General features: G+C 40.3%; 1 protein-coding gene across 2 annotated transcripts in view; it reads right to left on the reverse strand.

Moving 5' to 3' along the window:
• The window catches only part of SEC24D (SEC24 homolog D, COPII coat complex component), a 53,378-nt gene that overhangs the window by 12,350 nt on the left and 25,530 nt on the right, over positions 1-15,498 (reverse strand). For both annotated transcript variants that reach the window (XM_064651410.1, XM_064651409.1), the window contains exons 9-20: positions 13,674-13,812; positions 12,007-12,122; positions 9,204-9,328; positions 6,077-6,268; positions 5,668-5,761; positions 4,150-4,266; positions 3,710-3,880; positions 3,136-3,232; positions 2,361-2,506; positions 1,649-1,787; positions 1,132-1,250; positions 310-489 (exon numbers count right to left, since the gene is read on the reverse strand). In XM_064651410.1, the coding sequence (XP_064507480.1) occupies positions 310-489; positions 1,132-1,250; positions 1,649-1,787; positions 2,361-2,506; positions 3,136-3,232; positions 3,710-3,880; positions 4,150-4,266; positions 5,668-5,761; positions 6,077-6,268; positions 9,204-9,328; positions 12,007-12,122; positions 13,674-13,812 (1,635 nt within the window). The remainder of the gene's footprint in view (positions 1-309; positions 490-1,131; positions 1,251-1,648; positions 1,788-2,360; positions 2,507-3,135; positions 3,233-3,709; positions 3,881-4,149; positions 4,267-5,667; positions 5,762-6,076; positions 6,269-9,203; positions 9,329-12,006; positions 12,123-13,673; positions 13,813-15,498) is intronic.

Here is a 15,498-nt window from a genome sequence, read left to right on the forward strand (position 1 = left end):
GAAAAAAAATTAAAGAAAAAAGAAAGGAAAAAAAGAAAATAAGGAAAAAGAAAGGAAAAAGTAAAGGAGAAAGGAAGAAAATAGAAAAAGAAAAAAAAAGATAAAAAATAAGGAAAAAAGAAAACTTGGAAAAAGGAAAGAAAAAGGAAGAAAAAAGAAAAGAAAAAGAACAAGAAAAAAGAAAAAGGAATGGAGAAAATGAAAGAAAAAGCAAGAAAAAGATAAAAAAGAAGAAGGGAAGGGAAGGAAGAAGGGAAGGAAAAAGGGAAGGGAAGCAAAAGCAAGCTATCTCACTCGCTCCAGACTCACAATGGGCAGCAGGCGGGGGTAGAAGAAGAGCTGGGTGTCAGCCACCCCCATGGCCATGACCAGCTGGCGGTGGAAGGCTCTCTCATCCGTTGGGATTTCGGCTCTGCCCACCAGCACACAGCTCTTCAGCAGGCAGTTCATGTACACGGGCAGCACCTTCATCGTGTCCGGCAGGATCAGCTGAGAAAACAGACACCAAGTATTTGCCACATAAACCCTTGTCTTAGCTGCTCTTAGCTCCCTGTAACCCCTGCCTGTTTTTCGGCATTAAATTAAAGGGGAATTCTCTGAAAAATTAAGGAGAGAAATAAAGGTTCACAATAAGTGGTTCTGGTTTTGTTTCTGACAGATTCGGGCCTCACTAACAATGAACGATTCATTGCCCACACTTGTGATTACTGCTGGCACTGCATGGGATGTAAAAGCCTGTGTCTTCCGTGAAGTTAAATCACCAGGACATGAGTGAATAATTTAAAAGGAAACAAATCAGTCAGTCTTACTTGTCAAAAATTAGAATACTACAAACATCTTCAACAACAATTAAAAATGAAGGCTTTGTGAGTCAGAGTGTAATTCTACCCTGGCTGGCTGAGCCCCTTTGTGTGAATATGGGCATCAGTGTCCTCAATGGCATTGCCTTTTGTTCCAGAACAACAGCTTCCAGGTGCTCTAAGTGCAAACATTAATCTCACCTGTCATTAATTATACTTGAAAGAAAAGCACAAATCTGCCCTGAGATGTTCCTTTCTGTCAGCACTAATGGTGCAGGGATGGGGTTCACCTGAGGCAGAGCCTGGCTGGGGAGGACAGTGTGGGTTTTACCTGGCTGACAGTGGCAGGGCTGGCACAGTTCTTCTTGTAGCAGGCCAGCATGTGAGCGGTTTGGTTCACCAGGATGTCCCGCACCGTCTTCAGGGGTTGGCTCAGAATGGCTTTAAAAGCTACAAACACAGAAGAGCTTGGTACATGGAGATGGACACAGCCTCTCAAAGTATCTATTATCTGCTATAGCTTCTGATTTTAATGACCTGAGGGTGGCTGGTTTTTAGCCCCTCCTACAGACAACCAAACCCCCAACACTGTGGTAGGATGTCCATTGGCACTACTGTGCCTGCACAGTTCTGTGCATTACCTACACACCAGCATTGCTTCTATGGCAGTTTGTCTGCAATAGGAACTTATTTCTCTTTGGAAAGTTTCAGACTTCAAGAGTTGCTCAGACTTGGAGCAGCAAGGTACAAAACATGGTTTCCCACTAGGTAATCACTTCAGCCCCTTTCCTTCCCCGTCCTCCACCCAAATTGAAAAAGGAAACCAAACTGGTCTGTTGTAACTTTACCTGACTTAGCAAAGAAGTTGATGAGTGCATCAGTCTCACAAGTCCTGTAGACATCAGCCAGCTGGGCACTGCAGTTCAAGCCTATGTTGTGGATGCGGATGCGCCGCTGCCCGCTCACCGTTGTGTAAAGGAGAGCACACTGCAACACACACACAAACCACCACCATTTGCTTCTTATTGCAAAACAAAAGGCTGCTGTCAGGCAAGAACCACCCACTCGGTGCATCAAAGGCATAAAATGCCTTCTGGAGCCAGCACAGCCTGGCAGTATTGCTGGCAGCTACATACCTGTAGTTCTTATGGAAGTAGATTAAAAATTATAAAAGTTATTAAAGTTATAAAAAGGTCCTACAGTAACATTGGAAGTGATGTTTAGCAATAGAGGACTGCTCTTGAACAGAAAGATCACAATGAGTGCCACAGCAATAACAACTGCCATATAAGTAGCAATGAATCTTGTACTCCAAATAAACTTACTTATAATAAAATGGAAAAAATAAACAGGTGATGAGGTCTCAATGAGTGTTTAGAAAGCATAGTGGTGTCCTTGAATAGAACATGTAGCACAGAGGTAGGGGAACACACCTTTTATTAGTGGTGGTATGGCAAGTTGTGCCTTGCTCCCATTAGTCCTACACCATCACTTCTTTTCTGCTATGACTGCAGAAGTTCTTGCTCACCATTACATGACATTATAATTAAACTTTTTTACCTGAATCAAGGCTCCAGTGTCTTCATTCAGTTTGTCATCATGTTTGAACTCCACTGTCACTGCCTTGTCACAATCAACCGCTGCCATCTCTACATCTGTAGTGTTGTTCATGTAAATGGCTCCCAAGAATTCCGTAGCCCTGAATCCTACAGCCAGATTAAAATGGGGCATTTTATTTAAAAAAATGGTACATAAAATTGACATTACTTGCTGAAGCAGGAACCATTTTGTCTCAAGGCTTTGCAGCCTCAGTGGGTGCCACCAGCTGTTGTTGCTGATGGCATTAGTGACAGCTGGGTGAGAAGGAAAAGCTGTGACAGACAGTGCAGACCTTCTGCACTGTTGGCTTGGCCTGTGTGTGTGTTTGCATTTGAGGTAAGCATGAATGAAAGGATGCTTGGAAAGTAGACACAGTAATGTCACTAGTGTGAAAATAAGGAACATGTAACTGTCCAGAAGCAACACCTTTTTATACAACTTACTTGCATTCCGTGATGTGTGCACAGTGATCAGAAGCTTTCCTCAGATTGGATAAGCAGTTGTTAAGGAGGAATATACAGGATGTGTGTGTGTGTGTATATGTACATATATATATGTATATATATATATACACACATATATATATGAAAATATATATACACATATCCATGCATTTTATCAGTCTATTCAATTGCTTTTGAAGCAGTACATAATGAAGTTGAAGCAGCCTTATCTTACACATGATGTGCACAGCACTGTATTTAACATTCATGCTTATTCCCATGGGTCCCATTACCTGTACTTGTCCGAACCCTCATCGTGGCATCAAATCCCATCTTTTTTTCCATATCCCTCCTGAGGTCACTTAGGAACTGGGGGCTGTCGCCATCGAGCTGTGAGTGCAGAGCAGGAGGAGAAGCTGCAGTTCAGCAGTGAGCCAGCACCCTCCCTGCGACCCTCCCCAGCAAATCTGTTCACATTTACCAGCTCTCAAGTCCTCTGAAAGATTTCAAACGTTGCCTGTTGTTATCAGAATCATACATACACAGGTGTGCACCACTCACCACTAGGCCTGCACATCCAGAATTTCTGTTCAACCAAACGAGCTCCAGTAACATCCACTCTTGCACTTAATCCCACAGCCTAGGCAGGATTTTAAGATGCCAACCAGCTTATTACTGTTTTGAGACACAAACTTGAGCCTGATCTGTCATTTCTAAGTTTGAATTTTATCCCCTGGAGTTGATGACCAACTTTTCCAGACTCTGCTTTTATGTTAAATGTCCAAGCACACATTGAACTGAGATGGAAAGCAACAACTCCCCCCCAGGTGTTACTATCCGAAAGGCAGGAAGATGTGCACCACTTACCTGGAAATTGTTGTACTTGTACAGTGTTCCTCCAGTGTACATTGTGACAAGGCCCACAGAGGCTACGTCCACGTACTGATTTGGGAAGAGGAACAAATTCACACAGCAGCCATTGGCCACACAATCCCTGGCTAAGGCCTCATAACAATTCCCCTGGGGCTGGAAGAGCATCTGCACAGGAATAAAAAATACAGGTGTCATCACATTAGGTACTAACCACAACCAAAATGGCCACGTGAAGATAAAAGGATGAAGAGGAAGTCTGAAGTGAGTCATGGCTATGATCAACACATGTTGCCCTTGCCCATGTTTGCAGGGAACCACCTCAGTACGTTCTTGGAGAACTAATCACTAAAGAGGCATCAATGAACAAAGATCAATGCCCTATTAGAGAAAATCAGTGTAACAGTAGTCCCCTGGTAGCTCAGAGTAGAAAATACCTTTTCCTTATCTGTATTGAGTAGTTTTTTGTCATCTCTGTTCTTCAGCTTCCCTGGTGCTTCTGCAGTTGGCAATGAAGAATGGAAGATAAACAATTTCCCAGCACGTTCTGCAGCCTGTTTCAAAGATACCATATTGGCATGTTTGTTACTGCAATTTTAACAAGCCTAATATTCATACATTGGGGTCTCTCAGAGAACACTGTAAATTTTCTGTGAGTTCCTCAGAGCTAGATAAATCACTTAGAATGAAATGATAAAAACTGGATGGAAGTAAGTTCCCAGACAAACTGGGGCTTTTCTGTCAGTAAATATCTTACTCCAGCACACAGGTATGTTGCCTGATATGTTCTTACAGTACTTTCTACAAAGGAATCCAAAATCTTGATGGGCAGAACTGGGAGTACCTCTCTCAGAGATTTTCCAATTGGATACAAGCATTATGCAATGAGCAACAAGTATCAAAAATTACAAATACTAAAATCAGATAAAATGAAAAGAAAATGTAGTTTAACGGGAAAATTGTTTCTTTCAGTTCAGTTCAATATGGTTTTATAGATGAGTCACAATTGCATTCCTGTACACAGGTATATGCAGATGCTTAATTCCCAGTGAAAATCCTTACAAATTATAACTTAAAAATACTGAGCTAAATAAAAAGCTTAATTAAGAGCCCTTAAGTTTGTTTTGTAGAAGTCAAGTATTAGGGGAAAGCATTCAGACACGTATCTGCTGGCAGTATGAATAAATAACAAGAAAATAGGTATTAAATTAGTATTTAAGAAACAGATTTGAGAATCTGCTCAAAGTTCATGCTTTACTCATACAAAGCTGACAGATAAATCAAGTACTTTAAACCAGCACTGTTCTGCCCCTACAAATCCTGTGGTGACCCAGGGTGGTGTGTGTTTATTGGCAGTGCTCCAGGGAAATGTCAGCACTTCAGGGGGTGTCCTGGACATACAGAAAAGGACTGGGCAGCATCCTGGAGTCACTGCCAGCTGTATCCAAGCTGTGAGAACTTGTCAAACAGAAACCCTCCAATCCCACCTAGTTCAGCCACAGTCATAAATATCCTGTTTTGCACAAGAAGTTTTGCAGAAGCAGGAGAAGGAGCAGAGCAAAATTGTATCTTATACTGACTTTCCTGCCCTTCACACATGCAGAGACTGGGTACCTGTGCAAACACCCAGAATATGGATTGGTTCTGCTGCAGTGACTAAACACTTCTTTATTTCTCCCAAATACTCAACAACAAACTGACTCCTGCTCCTCATCTTCTCCTAAACATCCCTTCGGTGTAGAATAGATTCTAGGGACTGGTTTCCCTCAATAAGAAAATCTGGGAACAGATGTTATGCTTGCCAGTGTTTTCATTTTGACTAAAGCTAGAATTGTTAGAATAACAGATCAGTGCTGGAAACAATGACTTTTTTCCCTAATTTCCCATTGTAATGGGACTGGCTTTTAGCAAACCCAATTTGGAGCTGGTTCTCTTCCCGAGAGGAGTGTTCCAACCTTTAGTGCCTCCATGCCAGCCTGGATAACAGGAGCGAAGATGGTCTCACTCTCATTGGTGTCTGCAAACAACTCTGGAATCTGGTCCAACAAGCTACAAAAGAGAAAGGATCAATGTCTCAACTCGGCAGTGTATTTAGGATCATCCCCAAACACACCTTGTAACATACCAAGTCTTCACAGAGGAAGACATTTTCCATGCAAATGTATATTACAAAAATAATACGAGTTTTGATGGCTATCACTATTTCTTTGCCTCAGAGGTAGAAATAAAGCCCTTGAAGCATCTGCTGTTTTCTGAAGTATTGCCACAGATACATGTATGCCCCTAACCCCAGCTGACTAAAAGGCATAATGCATATCATGAAGCATTCACATCTTAGTCTCAAAAGGAATGATTATACTTTACTTGGTAATAACTGATCGCGATTCCTCAAAGTCAACGAGGAAACCATCCAGCAAAGGAACAAAAACTTCTGAAACATCTGTGACCACCATCATCTGAGGCTGAGCTAAGCTGCTTTTTACATTGAAGAAGTGGAGGACCTTGTTATAAGTCACAAAACCAACTCGAATTGCTGAGGATTCTTCTTGCTCTTCTCTGTAAGAAAAACAAAACCCAAGTGGTTACAATTCTGAAATTCTGACCTCCCAATAAAAGCATTCCTTCCACATGCAAGGCACTCTCTGATCATTATCTGTGCTGGGAGCAACAAAGCAAACAACAACCAAGCAGATGTAATGGCCTTAGTCTTTGCCTTGGGTCAAATTCAAACACCCTGATAAAATCAACTGCTCTATTGTTTATTTTTAAAGAAATATATATTTACATCAATGGTGCATCCTGCTCAAACAGTTAAAAGTCCCTAAGATAAAGAATAAACCATGTTGTCATCAAAACATGGAAAAAAGAGGACAATTAGTTACAAGATATGATGAGAAAACAGTCTTTATTTAGGACACATTGTAGTTCAGTGCCACTGATGCTTGATGCCCAATCAGAGCAGAACCAGGCTTGAATAATATCTGGTGACTTTGGTGGGTGGTTTGGTGGAGATGACTCCTGAGAGCACCAGCCCGTTCTGCCATCAGTAGCAGCACCACCAATCAGTCCCAGTTAGCCCTTTACCAGGTTTGCAGTCCTCACTTCAGTGAGCATTCATTAAAAGGCAATCCTTGTCAAAAACTGGTCTCAATTACTAATAAAACAGCACCTTTTTCTAGCAGGGTTTCTCTTGCAAACACCAAACTAACCCTTTACCACAAAAACCTCCACTGGCAGTTTCACAGCCTTATCTAAAACTTTGCCCTTGGCAGAGAAATAATTTTACTCTTCTACAAACCACCTCTGCCATCAGTCTACAATGTTAATCTGCCATTTGCATTTTATGGGAACACAGCTGGATGAGAAAGGGGCTACTTTGACCCAAAATGAATCAATATTCTCTATTGAGCACACTGCATAAAGAAGCATTTTAAGTAATTCCTCCAAGATACAGTAACTCAAACAGATGCATCACTTCTGGATGTAAATTCCAAATCATTCTCAGCAATCAGGCACTGCCTTCTTAGTAACGGGATTGGTGGAGAGCATCCCAGAGCCTGAGGAGGACAAAGTACTATTACATTTCTATACATACAGCACTCTCCTTTGTCAAAGGGAAGCATCCACATCATCCTAGTCCCAAAGGTGTTACACAGCAGGTGTTTGGGACCTTTCTTCCAGATAACTGCTCTTACCCATGTCTGCACTGCCACACTTCATCCAAGATCTATCACCATTTAAAGACCAGCAGACAATTGCCTGTGGAGCTCACACAGCATTTAGTTCTTTTTAAAGTCTGACAAGGAATCATATGTACAGAAAAGCATTCAAATGTTGTTTTAGTCATGCACCTTAAAATCATAGTTGCACAACTCATTATGGTGATTTTCTGAGCTCATAAGCACAATTTCTATAAACACATTTCTCTGGATTTCTCTTGTGTTCTGGCTTGGAACACATTTTGAACATGTCTGCTCTAAAATTTGAGCAAGCAAGACCTTTTTATGACACAGATCACTTCCCTACCCTAAGTCCTTCCTTTGAATGAACACAGTGACGTTTGTGCCTCAGCACAAAGTCTTACCACAAATTTTGGTGGAATGCCTTATGTTGGTCTTTTTTAAATTAATATTGTTTAGGACAACAGACAAGTCTGAGGAAACTAAAGGGCCTGGCTGTCTTTTCTTTTTAATTGCTTTTTTCAGTGGACATGAAAACTTTGGCCCACATTATTTGGCAGCAGATCTCTGCAGAGTGCCAGTGAGGAGAAAGGTAAATGTTTCTCTTTTGTGATGTAGATACACTTGCTTTCATTCTTCCTCAACTTTCCCTATTCAAGCCTAGGTGTTTGTAAACTGCCAGCTGCTTTTTGTTACTCCACTCAGGCCTCTTATTATCTTCAGAGTCATAACTGATCGTGATGGAAAGCTCTGAGATGTTCAGGATAATACCGAATACTTGTGTCTCCAGTGTAATCTTCAACGAAAAAGTACTTGAGGATGGCCTTACATGGGCATCTGACAAACGAACCCCCCCGCCCTGGACTGGAATTGCATATCCCAGATTATCCCAAGGACCTTATCTCACACCCTTCCTCACACTGCTCTCTCCATTTCTTAAGTGTGTTCTCCCTCTGCAAGTATTGTCACTTCGAATATATTTTCTTTTTGGAAGTTCTTTTTTATATGCAGACAAGAAACACCTTGTCTACATCACTTTTGAGTCTTTCACTGCTCTCATTTCACTACTTAATCTTTATTAAAGTCTTTATTATAAAATCTTTATTAAACAGTCATCACTGTTTAATCTTTATTGAAAAGTATATCTATACACTAAAACCCATACTACACTGGACTAAAATAATACCCTGTCAATAATACTGATCAGCAGCAAGACTGCTACATGTGTGTTTCATTCTCATAAAGCACATGTGCTGTATTTCATAAGATGTTTGCTGCCCACAAGAGTTGTTCTCCTCTCAGGTACCAACCAGGACAAGAAAGTCTTGCAGTGCTGCAAGATGCTTTAAATGTTTTGCTTATTAACTGTAAGAGCTAAAGATACAAGGCACCAACACTATGGCTCTAAGAGAGTGGCCACTCTCAAGTACTCTGGTTTGGGTATTTCCCTGTTTAATTTAATGAGAAAAGCAGCACTGCAGTAAACACAACTGCAGCAAGTAAAGTCAAAACTATGAGCTGTGACTGAGCTGAAAACACCACTAGAGTTCACTGCAAGAAAGGAAAAGAATGCAAGCTACATGTGCAGTTGGTATGGCAGAGTCTTCCTGTTCATACAGTAAACCCAGACATCAAGGTCTAACAACTGCCAGCAGAGCTAAAAACTAACATTTTGTCACTATCACCCCAAAAATGCCTGTACTGTAAATTCTGACATTTTCTATAGCTTGGTTTTGCCTTTCAACATGCCGAGCTGCTTCATGAGAAGTGCAGTGTAGTGAGTTAAACAAAGCACACTTCTGTTTCTTTACCTTGGAAGTTTATCTAGCAGAGTCTTTAGCTCATCACATATGAGTTTAACTAGGCCACTCTTTATGTTTCTGTAGGATACATCAATCATGAAGATATAAGCTGGTGGATTTGGAGGCTTCTTGTCCTACACAAAAAAAAAAAACATTCACAGGGAAAATTAGACAGTGTCTTGTTATGAGGAAAATTGTACAGGTGGTACCATAAAAAGCAATGTAAATACAGTGTTGTTTGGAAAACGCTGTGAATCATAACCAGGGACTATTGCAGAAAGCTGACACGAATTGGGTAAAGTCCAGCCCTGGAATAAAACATTGTCATTGGAAAACAGCATCCTAATGGAACAAAATATCTAAAGGATAACAGCTTATTAGATAAGATGTGACACAAACATTTTCTGCTGGAATTCAAGTGTTTAAACAAATTTGCCTTTTGGCAAACCCATATGGTTTTGCATTCCCTATAGCAAGATGGAATATAATTTTGTTAATGCTGAAATTCAGCTTTTCTTAGCATTTTTCCTCTAACAGCTGTTTAAGGGATTTCTAACCAATCGGGAAACAGAAAGCACAACTTAGGTACTGAACAGAATTAAAACATCTCAGTTCTCTGCAGCACTCAGTGGTGATTGGCTGCATCCTGTCTCTGCCTTGCTGTCTCACACTCCAACACACTGTGGACAGCAAAGTGTACCTTCAGGAGTAAGCTGATTTCTGTAAGACAATCAAAGCATGGGAGTGGAACATTCCATGTATGTAACTGCTGCACACACAGCAGCATGGGGCTGGGGCTGGTATGGATTCCTTTGGGAGTTCCTCTTATCCACAGTGTAAGGGGCACACAGATCATGCACACAGTACTGACACAGGTTTCTGTAAGGAAGAAAGAGTAAGAGGAAGGGGGTTTTGTTTTAAAAGAAAAAAAGGAGCGCTTAGAGGTGTACCTAGGGAGATCATATAAAGTGAACACAGCAACAGTAATCATCACAGTCCCTAAAATGAGTTTTCCTAATTCCCATTAAGAGGGCAGTGCTCATTACTTGGTGTCAAATTCAGAACAGCTTTTTCATTATATGGTTTCATTGCCTTCATACAGAGTTCTGACTACTTAAGCAAATTATACTTGTTAAAGTAAACCTCAGAAAACTCCATCTAAGAAAAATTCATCTAACCCTTGAATTATGACTTATCCTTAGTCCCTGGCACACTTTAGACTAAACTAAACATTATACCCTTGATTGCACTCATTTGACTCGTGTAAATCAGGATTAATTCCTGTGAACTGAAACCAGGCAGCATTTTTCAAAGCTGTTCTGTTTACTTGAATCCTAAAGTTTCAGAAACTGCACCAAACATTGCTTCTAAACTCTTGTATCAGATCACCATTCATAAAGAATCTCTGCCTAATTTCTGACAAATATATGGTAGAAACAAGGGCTCGTGCTCTCGGCACATCCACTAAGCAGGAGTGCAATAATGCAAACCAGCTGGGATTTGTTAACATTTTTTGTGGCTGTTCATCCTTGTCATTTGATAAGCACAAAAGGAAATGACTTCTCAGTTCTGGTCTTGAACTGGATTTATAAAATATTTAAACCTCTACAACTCGGAGCCAAATGAAAAGTGAATTATAAAATAATGGTAACTTCTGTAACATTTAATGACTTGGCATTTCCAGTGTAACTGTTAATTCCATAGGAGATTTCATTTTTGTAACATTCCAGTAAGTCTATGGATGGGTCTTTGCAACAAGCTGGCAGAGAAAAAGAAGGGTGGAAATGGCACAGAGCCGTTCAGCACACAAGAGGTTTCAGAATTTGATGGAGCTACACTGGATGCACACTGAGCATCCCCCACTGTGTTTCTGTAATGCCTCACCACCACAGTTCTCTTCTGTTCTGTGGTTTAACCCAGGTTTCAATCCAATCTTTATAGGTTATCCCAGGGATTTCACTGGATTTGGAGCAGTGCCCTAGTCAAAAAGGAGAATTAAACCTGTCCATTTTCTTCATACCAGCAATAATCTGATGGTCTGAGGAAGTTACTGGTAGCTCCTTCAAGACTTCGTAGGGCCCAGTTGCCTTTCCTAACCTTACCATGACCTCAACGCCACTCCCAGGGAGAAAATTCTGCCTGATTTCAGCAAGAACAGAAAAATATGTCCGTGCTGTGGTCAGATGAAATCACACTTGCAGTTTTGTAAACTGAGCTAAAGTTTGAAAAATTTAAGTAATTTATGATCCCAGAACTATCAAATTCAGTTCTCTAATAAAACTAACTACAAATATTTACAGAGACTTGAGTGGGCTTTGGATTGAGTCCTTCAGTGAATCAGTATTAGGAGAGAGAACTCATTCCATTGTAACTTACTGGTAAGAACACCAAAACTACTCTTGCCGGGAAAAGATTACAAGGTCAAATTCCCTTACTAAGGTTTTCAGTATTGGGAAGGCAATTTATGTGTGTGCCTGTCTTCAGAATCCATAGAAGACATACACCTAAAATGCAACAATTCATCAGAATCTCAAATATATCCCCTAAACAATGCAATACACCAGCTAGTACCAAATGAATGCCCCATTAAATACTGGTGATCCATGGCTTTGCTGTGCTGTTTGTTATTATTACTTGTTTGTCTCCCACTCTGCAGCACAAAAGAACAAAACATTACATTCTCCACATGTATCTACATTTTCTAGAACGTTCCTGGACTCTGATGCTCACAAGTGCATTTACTCAACTGTAAGTATTTAAAGGAGCTTGTTTGCCTTGACATAACGTTGGTTTGCATACTGGAAATACTCACTCTGCAATAGTCCAAAGTAGCAACATATTCATAAGATCCCAGGGACAGCTCAGGCCTTTCATAGTGGTCTATCCGTCGGCCCATGTGGTCCAGGTGTTGAAAGAAGAATGAAGGGACTACAAGCCAACAAAAGAACCAGGGAAAAGACATTTACAATTTGGAAAGGAGGGGAACAACACAACAAATTCTTTCAGCAGATGTGAGGTACTAATGTAGGCTCCTCTTTTTCTGATCAAAGGAAGAGTTTAAACACTTCTCCAGTAAAACTGACCCAGGTCGTTCCCACTGGGAGGAGCCTCTTTCCCACAGGATACAGACTTAACAGTGACTATTTTGTTAGCAGATACAGTCTAGCATCAGATTGATTCAAATCACCACAGCCAGAGCTCTGCAGAGGGACAGCAATAAAACTTTTCCTAAAGCCTGTCCTGCTTTATCCAAAAATACCACTGCACTGGAAATAGCACTACAAGGTTCACAGCCCTGGCCTAGTGTACGAGAGCATCAGGTCCATTATATTGGGAACCTTCTGCAGGTACAGGTAAAAAGTAGGAAATCAAGTGGGTTTGCCATCAACAATTTAACAGAGCCAGTCTAAGGCTTAGAGTCACTTCGGGGAAGAGTCACCTCTGGGGTTTAGCTCCTTGTTCCTCAATGAATACATATTCAGAATGCTTATTTTTCACATTTTTGCCTGTAAAAGTGCAAGTGTGTGAGGAGAATATCAACCTTGTTTCCATTTTTAGTCCTCATCAAAGTTGTTTTTTTTTTTAATAAGCGCTTTCTGACTTGGACAAAAGACACTGTAGTAATACAAAGCATGATTTAAAATGACACTGCAACATAAATGTCTTTCTTAAAGTGTTCCCAGTGCTTTTATATTTCCCTTTATGAGAGTTAACAAACTATGAAATTTATTATCTGCTAGGCTTGCACAAACATCAGAGCTCGAGGCAGAAACACGGTTGGAGCGAGTCTGTGGAGGTTCACGTGTCAGAGTTGAAAAGATGACTGTATTAGGGAAAGCACTATCCCCCTGTGATCCAGCTGGGCAAATCCAACTTGATACAAATGTCTAGAAAGGCTAGTTCTGGCAAAGATTTGGGATTTAGCCAAGAGCACAAGAACAGTTATGAGTCACATGCAGCACACTTGAACAAATATGGCATGGTATCTTCTGTGAACACCAACACTTGTCACAGTAAGATTAATGGCTCAGTTAACCATTGCAACCACAGTCATGGACAGGACAAGGCTAACATGGTTCTACATATCTGCTTCTTGCTGGACATTTACATTTCCTAAAGAAATTAACGTTTTCCACACAGAAGTTGCTTTCAGTTAACACAAGCAGCTTTGTATCCTGGGCTGACGTAAAATTTTAAAATAAAGTTTTGATCATACCAGACTGGGCTTCATGACTCAGCACTGTTTTCCATACATATTTTTTTTTTTTTTTTAAATCAGACTGAACAAATGTTTTATTCTTTATCCTGTATTATTCTTGGGAAGTAATTTTTTTCATTTGTGAAATAAGCCCAGTTACTGCATCTCCCTAAACTATTTTCTCAGCAAGTCAGCAAGTGAAGAAAATCATTGTAGCGATACAGTTTCTTTATAGTGTTATGGAATTCGGATGAATCACAGGTCAGAGAAATACCACTTACCATCATTTATACAGTTACAAAATCCACACTGGTATCTTCTCCCACCTTCAATGAACTGCATGAAGGGACACATGTAAGCTTTGCACCGGTTGCATCGGATCGGTCCAGTCTCCCCATGGTTGACAAGATAAAGGGGTGTCTACATGAAGAGGGACAGAGAGCTCAATGCAAACTTGAAATCAAATTGAGCTAGAAAGGGTTAAGTCAGATTTAACTCTTGTTGGAGATCGTTGCTTAAGAGTTCATTCATCATTCAGTGTTCACCCAAAATCTGTGGTAGGGTTGGCTCAACCCCAGGGATCTCCCCAGGGGCTAAATTTACAAGTTCACAGGCCGTATTCTGATATTTGTCAAAAAAAGAGAAGGATTCAGACCAAAAGCCTACAAAGTTTTGAAAGCATTGAAAGTTTAGGGCTCCAGGCTGATTTTTTTCCAGCAAAGGGTAATTTTTACAGCTCACTAAGAGAAATCTGTTGGAGTCAGGTCTTTTTGCCTTCTCTGTCAGACTGAACGTTTCCTGAAGAGATCTACTGCAAATCTATTGCAAATGGGTATTTGCTACGGAACCTGCTCATATTTTGTCCTAAATGCTGCCCCCCTGCTGTCATGTCACATGCTACACTCATGTTTAAATGATGTCAGGGGCACAGCTGGAGCAGGAGATTTAGGAGAAATACTAATATTTATTGAAGGCAAATACATACAGCAAACAAGTCCAGCACCTCAAGCACTTGGCAGTTTAATTGCACTGACCACGCTTGCTTAGAGCCTCTGCCAAAACCCACAGCTAATGGAAGACATTTTCCAGGTGCCCCTTTCCCTAATAACTGCAGCAACTCTAAGATTCCTGTGATTATTCTTAATGTTAGAAAAGTCAGACTTGAAGCCACTACAAAAATGGAAGTTTGCTCCGTTATTTGTGAAACTCTACGGTTTTTATTTTTCTTTCTTTTTCTCACTCCTTTCAATCCCAACTAAAAATCTCTGAACACAAGCATAAGAAATGTCAAGAGTATGGACACAGAACAGACCCCTAGAAGAAAAAAAAGTGCTGACAATGCCTTTTAATGCTAAAACATCACACTAGCACTTTTTTAATTATTCTGTCTCTTCTTGAGGAATGGATATATTTCATCTATCACACACATTTTCTTACACACATTATTATATTATTGGAGTCTTTGGACACCTAGAAATTCACTCCTGTCTTCTAGCATTAACTACTTACATAGATTCTATAGTTTGTTTATACTTTACAGGGACTATTTTACTCATTTATTTCTCCAAAGGGTTTAATGCATTTTGCCAAGGATTTTCTACAGACGAGTGCATTTTTACTACATGGGTTCTAAGTGCTCCCTCCTGCTCCACTGAGATATTATTTTACTGTGTTCTTTCCTCTATGAAAATTGAGTTTGCCCCAAATTAACCCATAATGCCAGCTGGCAAACTCTCAGGGTTGTTTTTCAGACATGAAAGCCTTGGCTATAAACCCTGCTCATCAGCTACAATCGCTTAATAAGGTTTAAAAGTTCTGGGGTTTGGTCATTACTTGGCAATTTTCTGATTAGCATTCTGCTGTATTAGTTTAATGAGACCTGGATCTGGTTTGCAGTTAATATTATTAGCTTATATGACCTGGTAGGGGAAAAAAACAAGACTAAACCAACTTCTGATATATTTATATACGTTGATTCAGTAATTTTAAACCTTAGTTTGATACATTTAACGTTATCCAAGAGCTAAGAAAAATTACCCCCAAATGTTTATATTTTGAAATACCACAATTAAGACCTTTACAGAAAAAGCATGAACAAAAACAATA

Source organism: Pseudopipra pipra, chromosome 4, assembly GCF_036250125.1.
Source record: "Pseudopipra pipra isolate bDixPip1 chromosome 4, bDixPip1.hap1, whole genome shotgun sequence".
In the NCBI taxonomy this organism is placed as follows: Eukaryota; Metazoa; Chordata; class Aves; order Passeriformes; family Pipridae; genus Pseudopipra; species Pseudopipra pipra.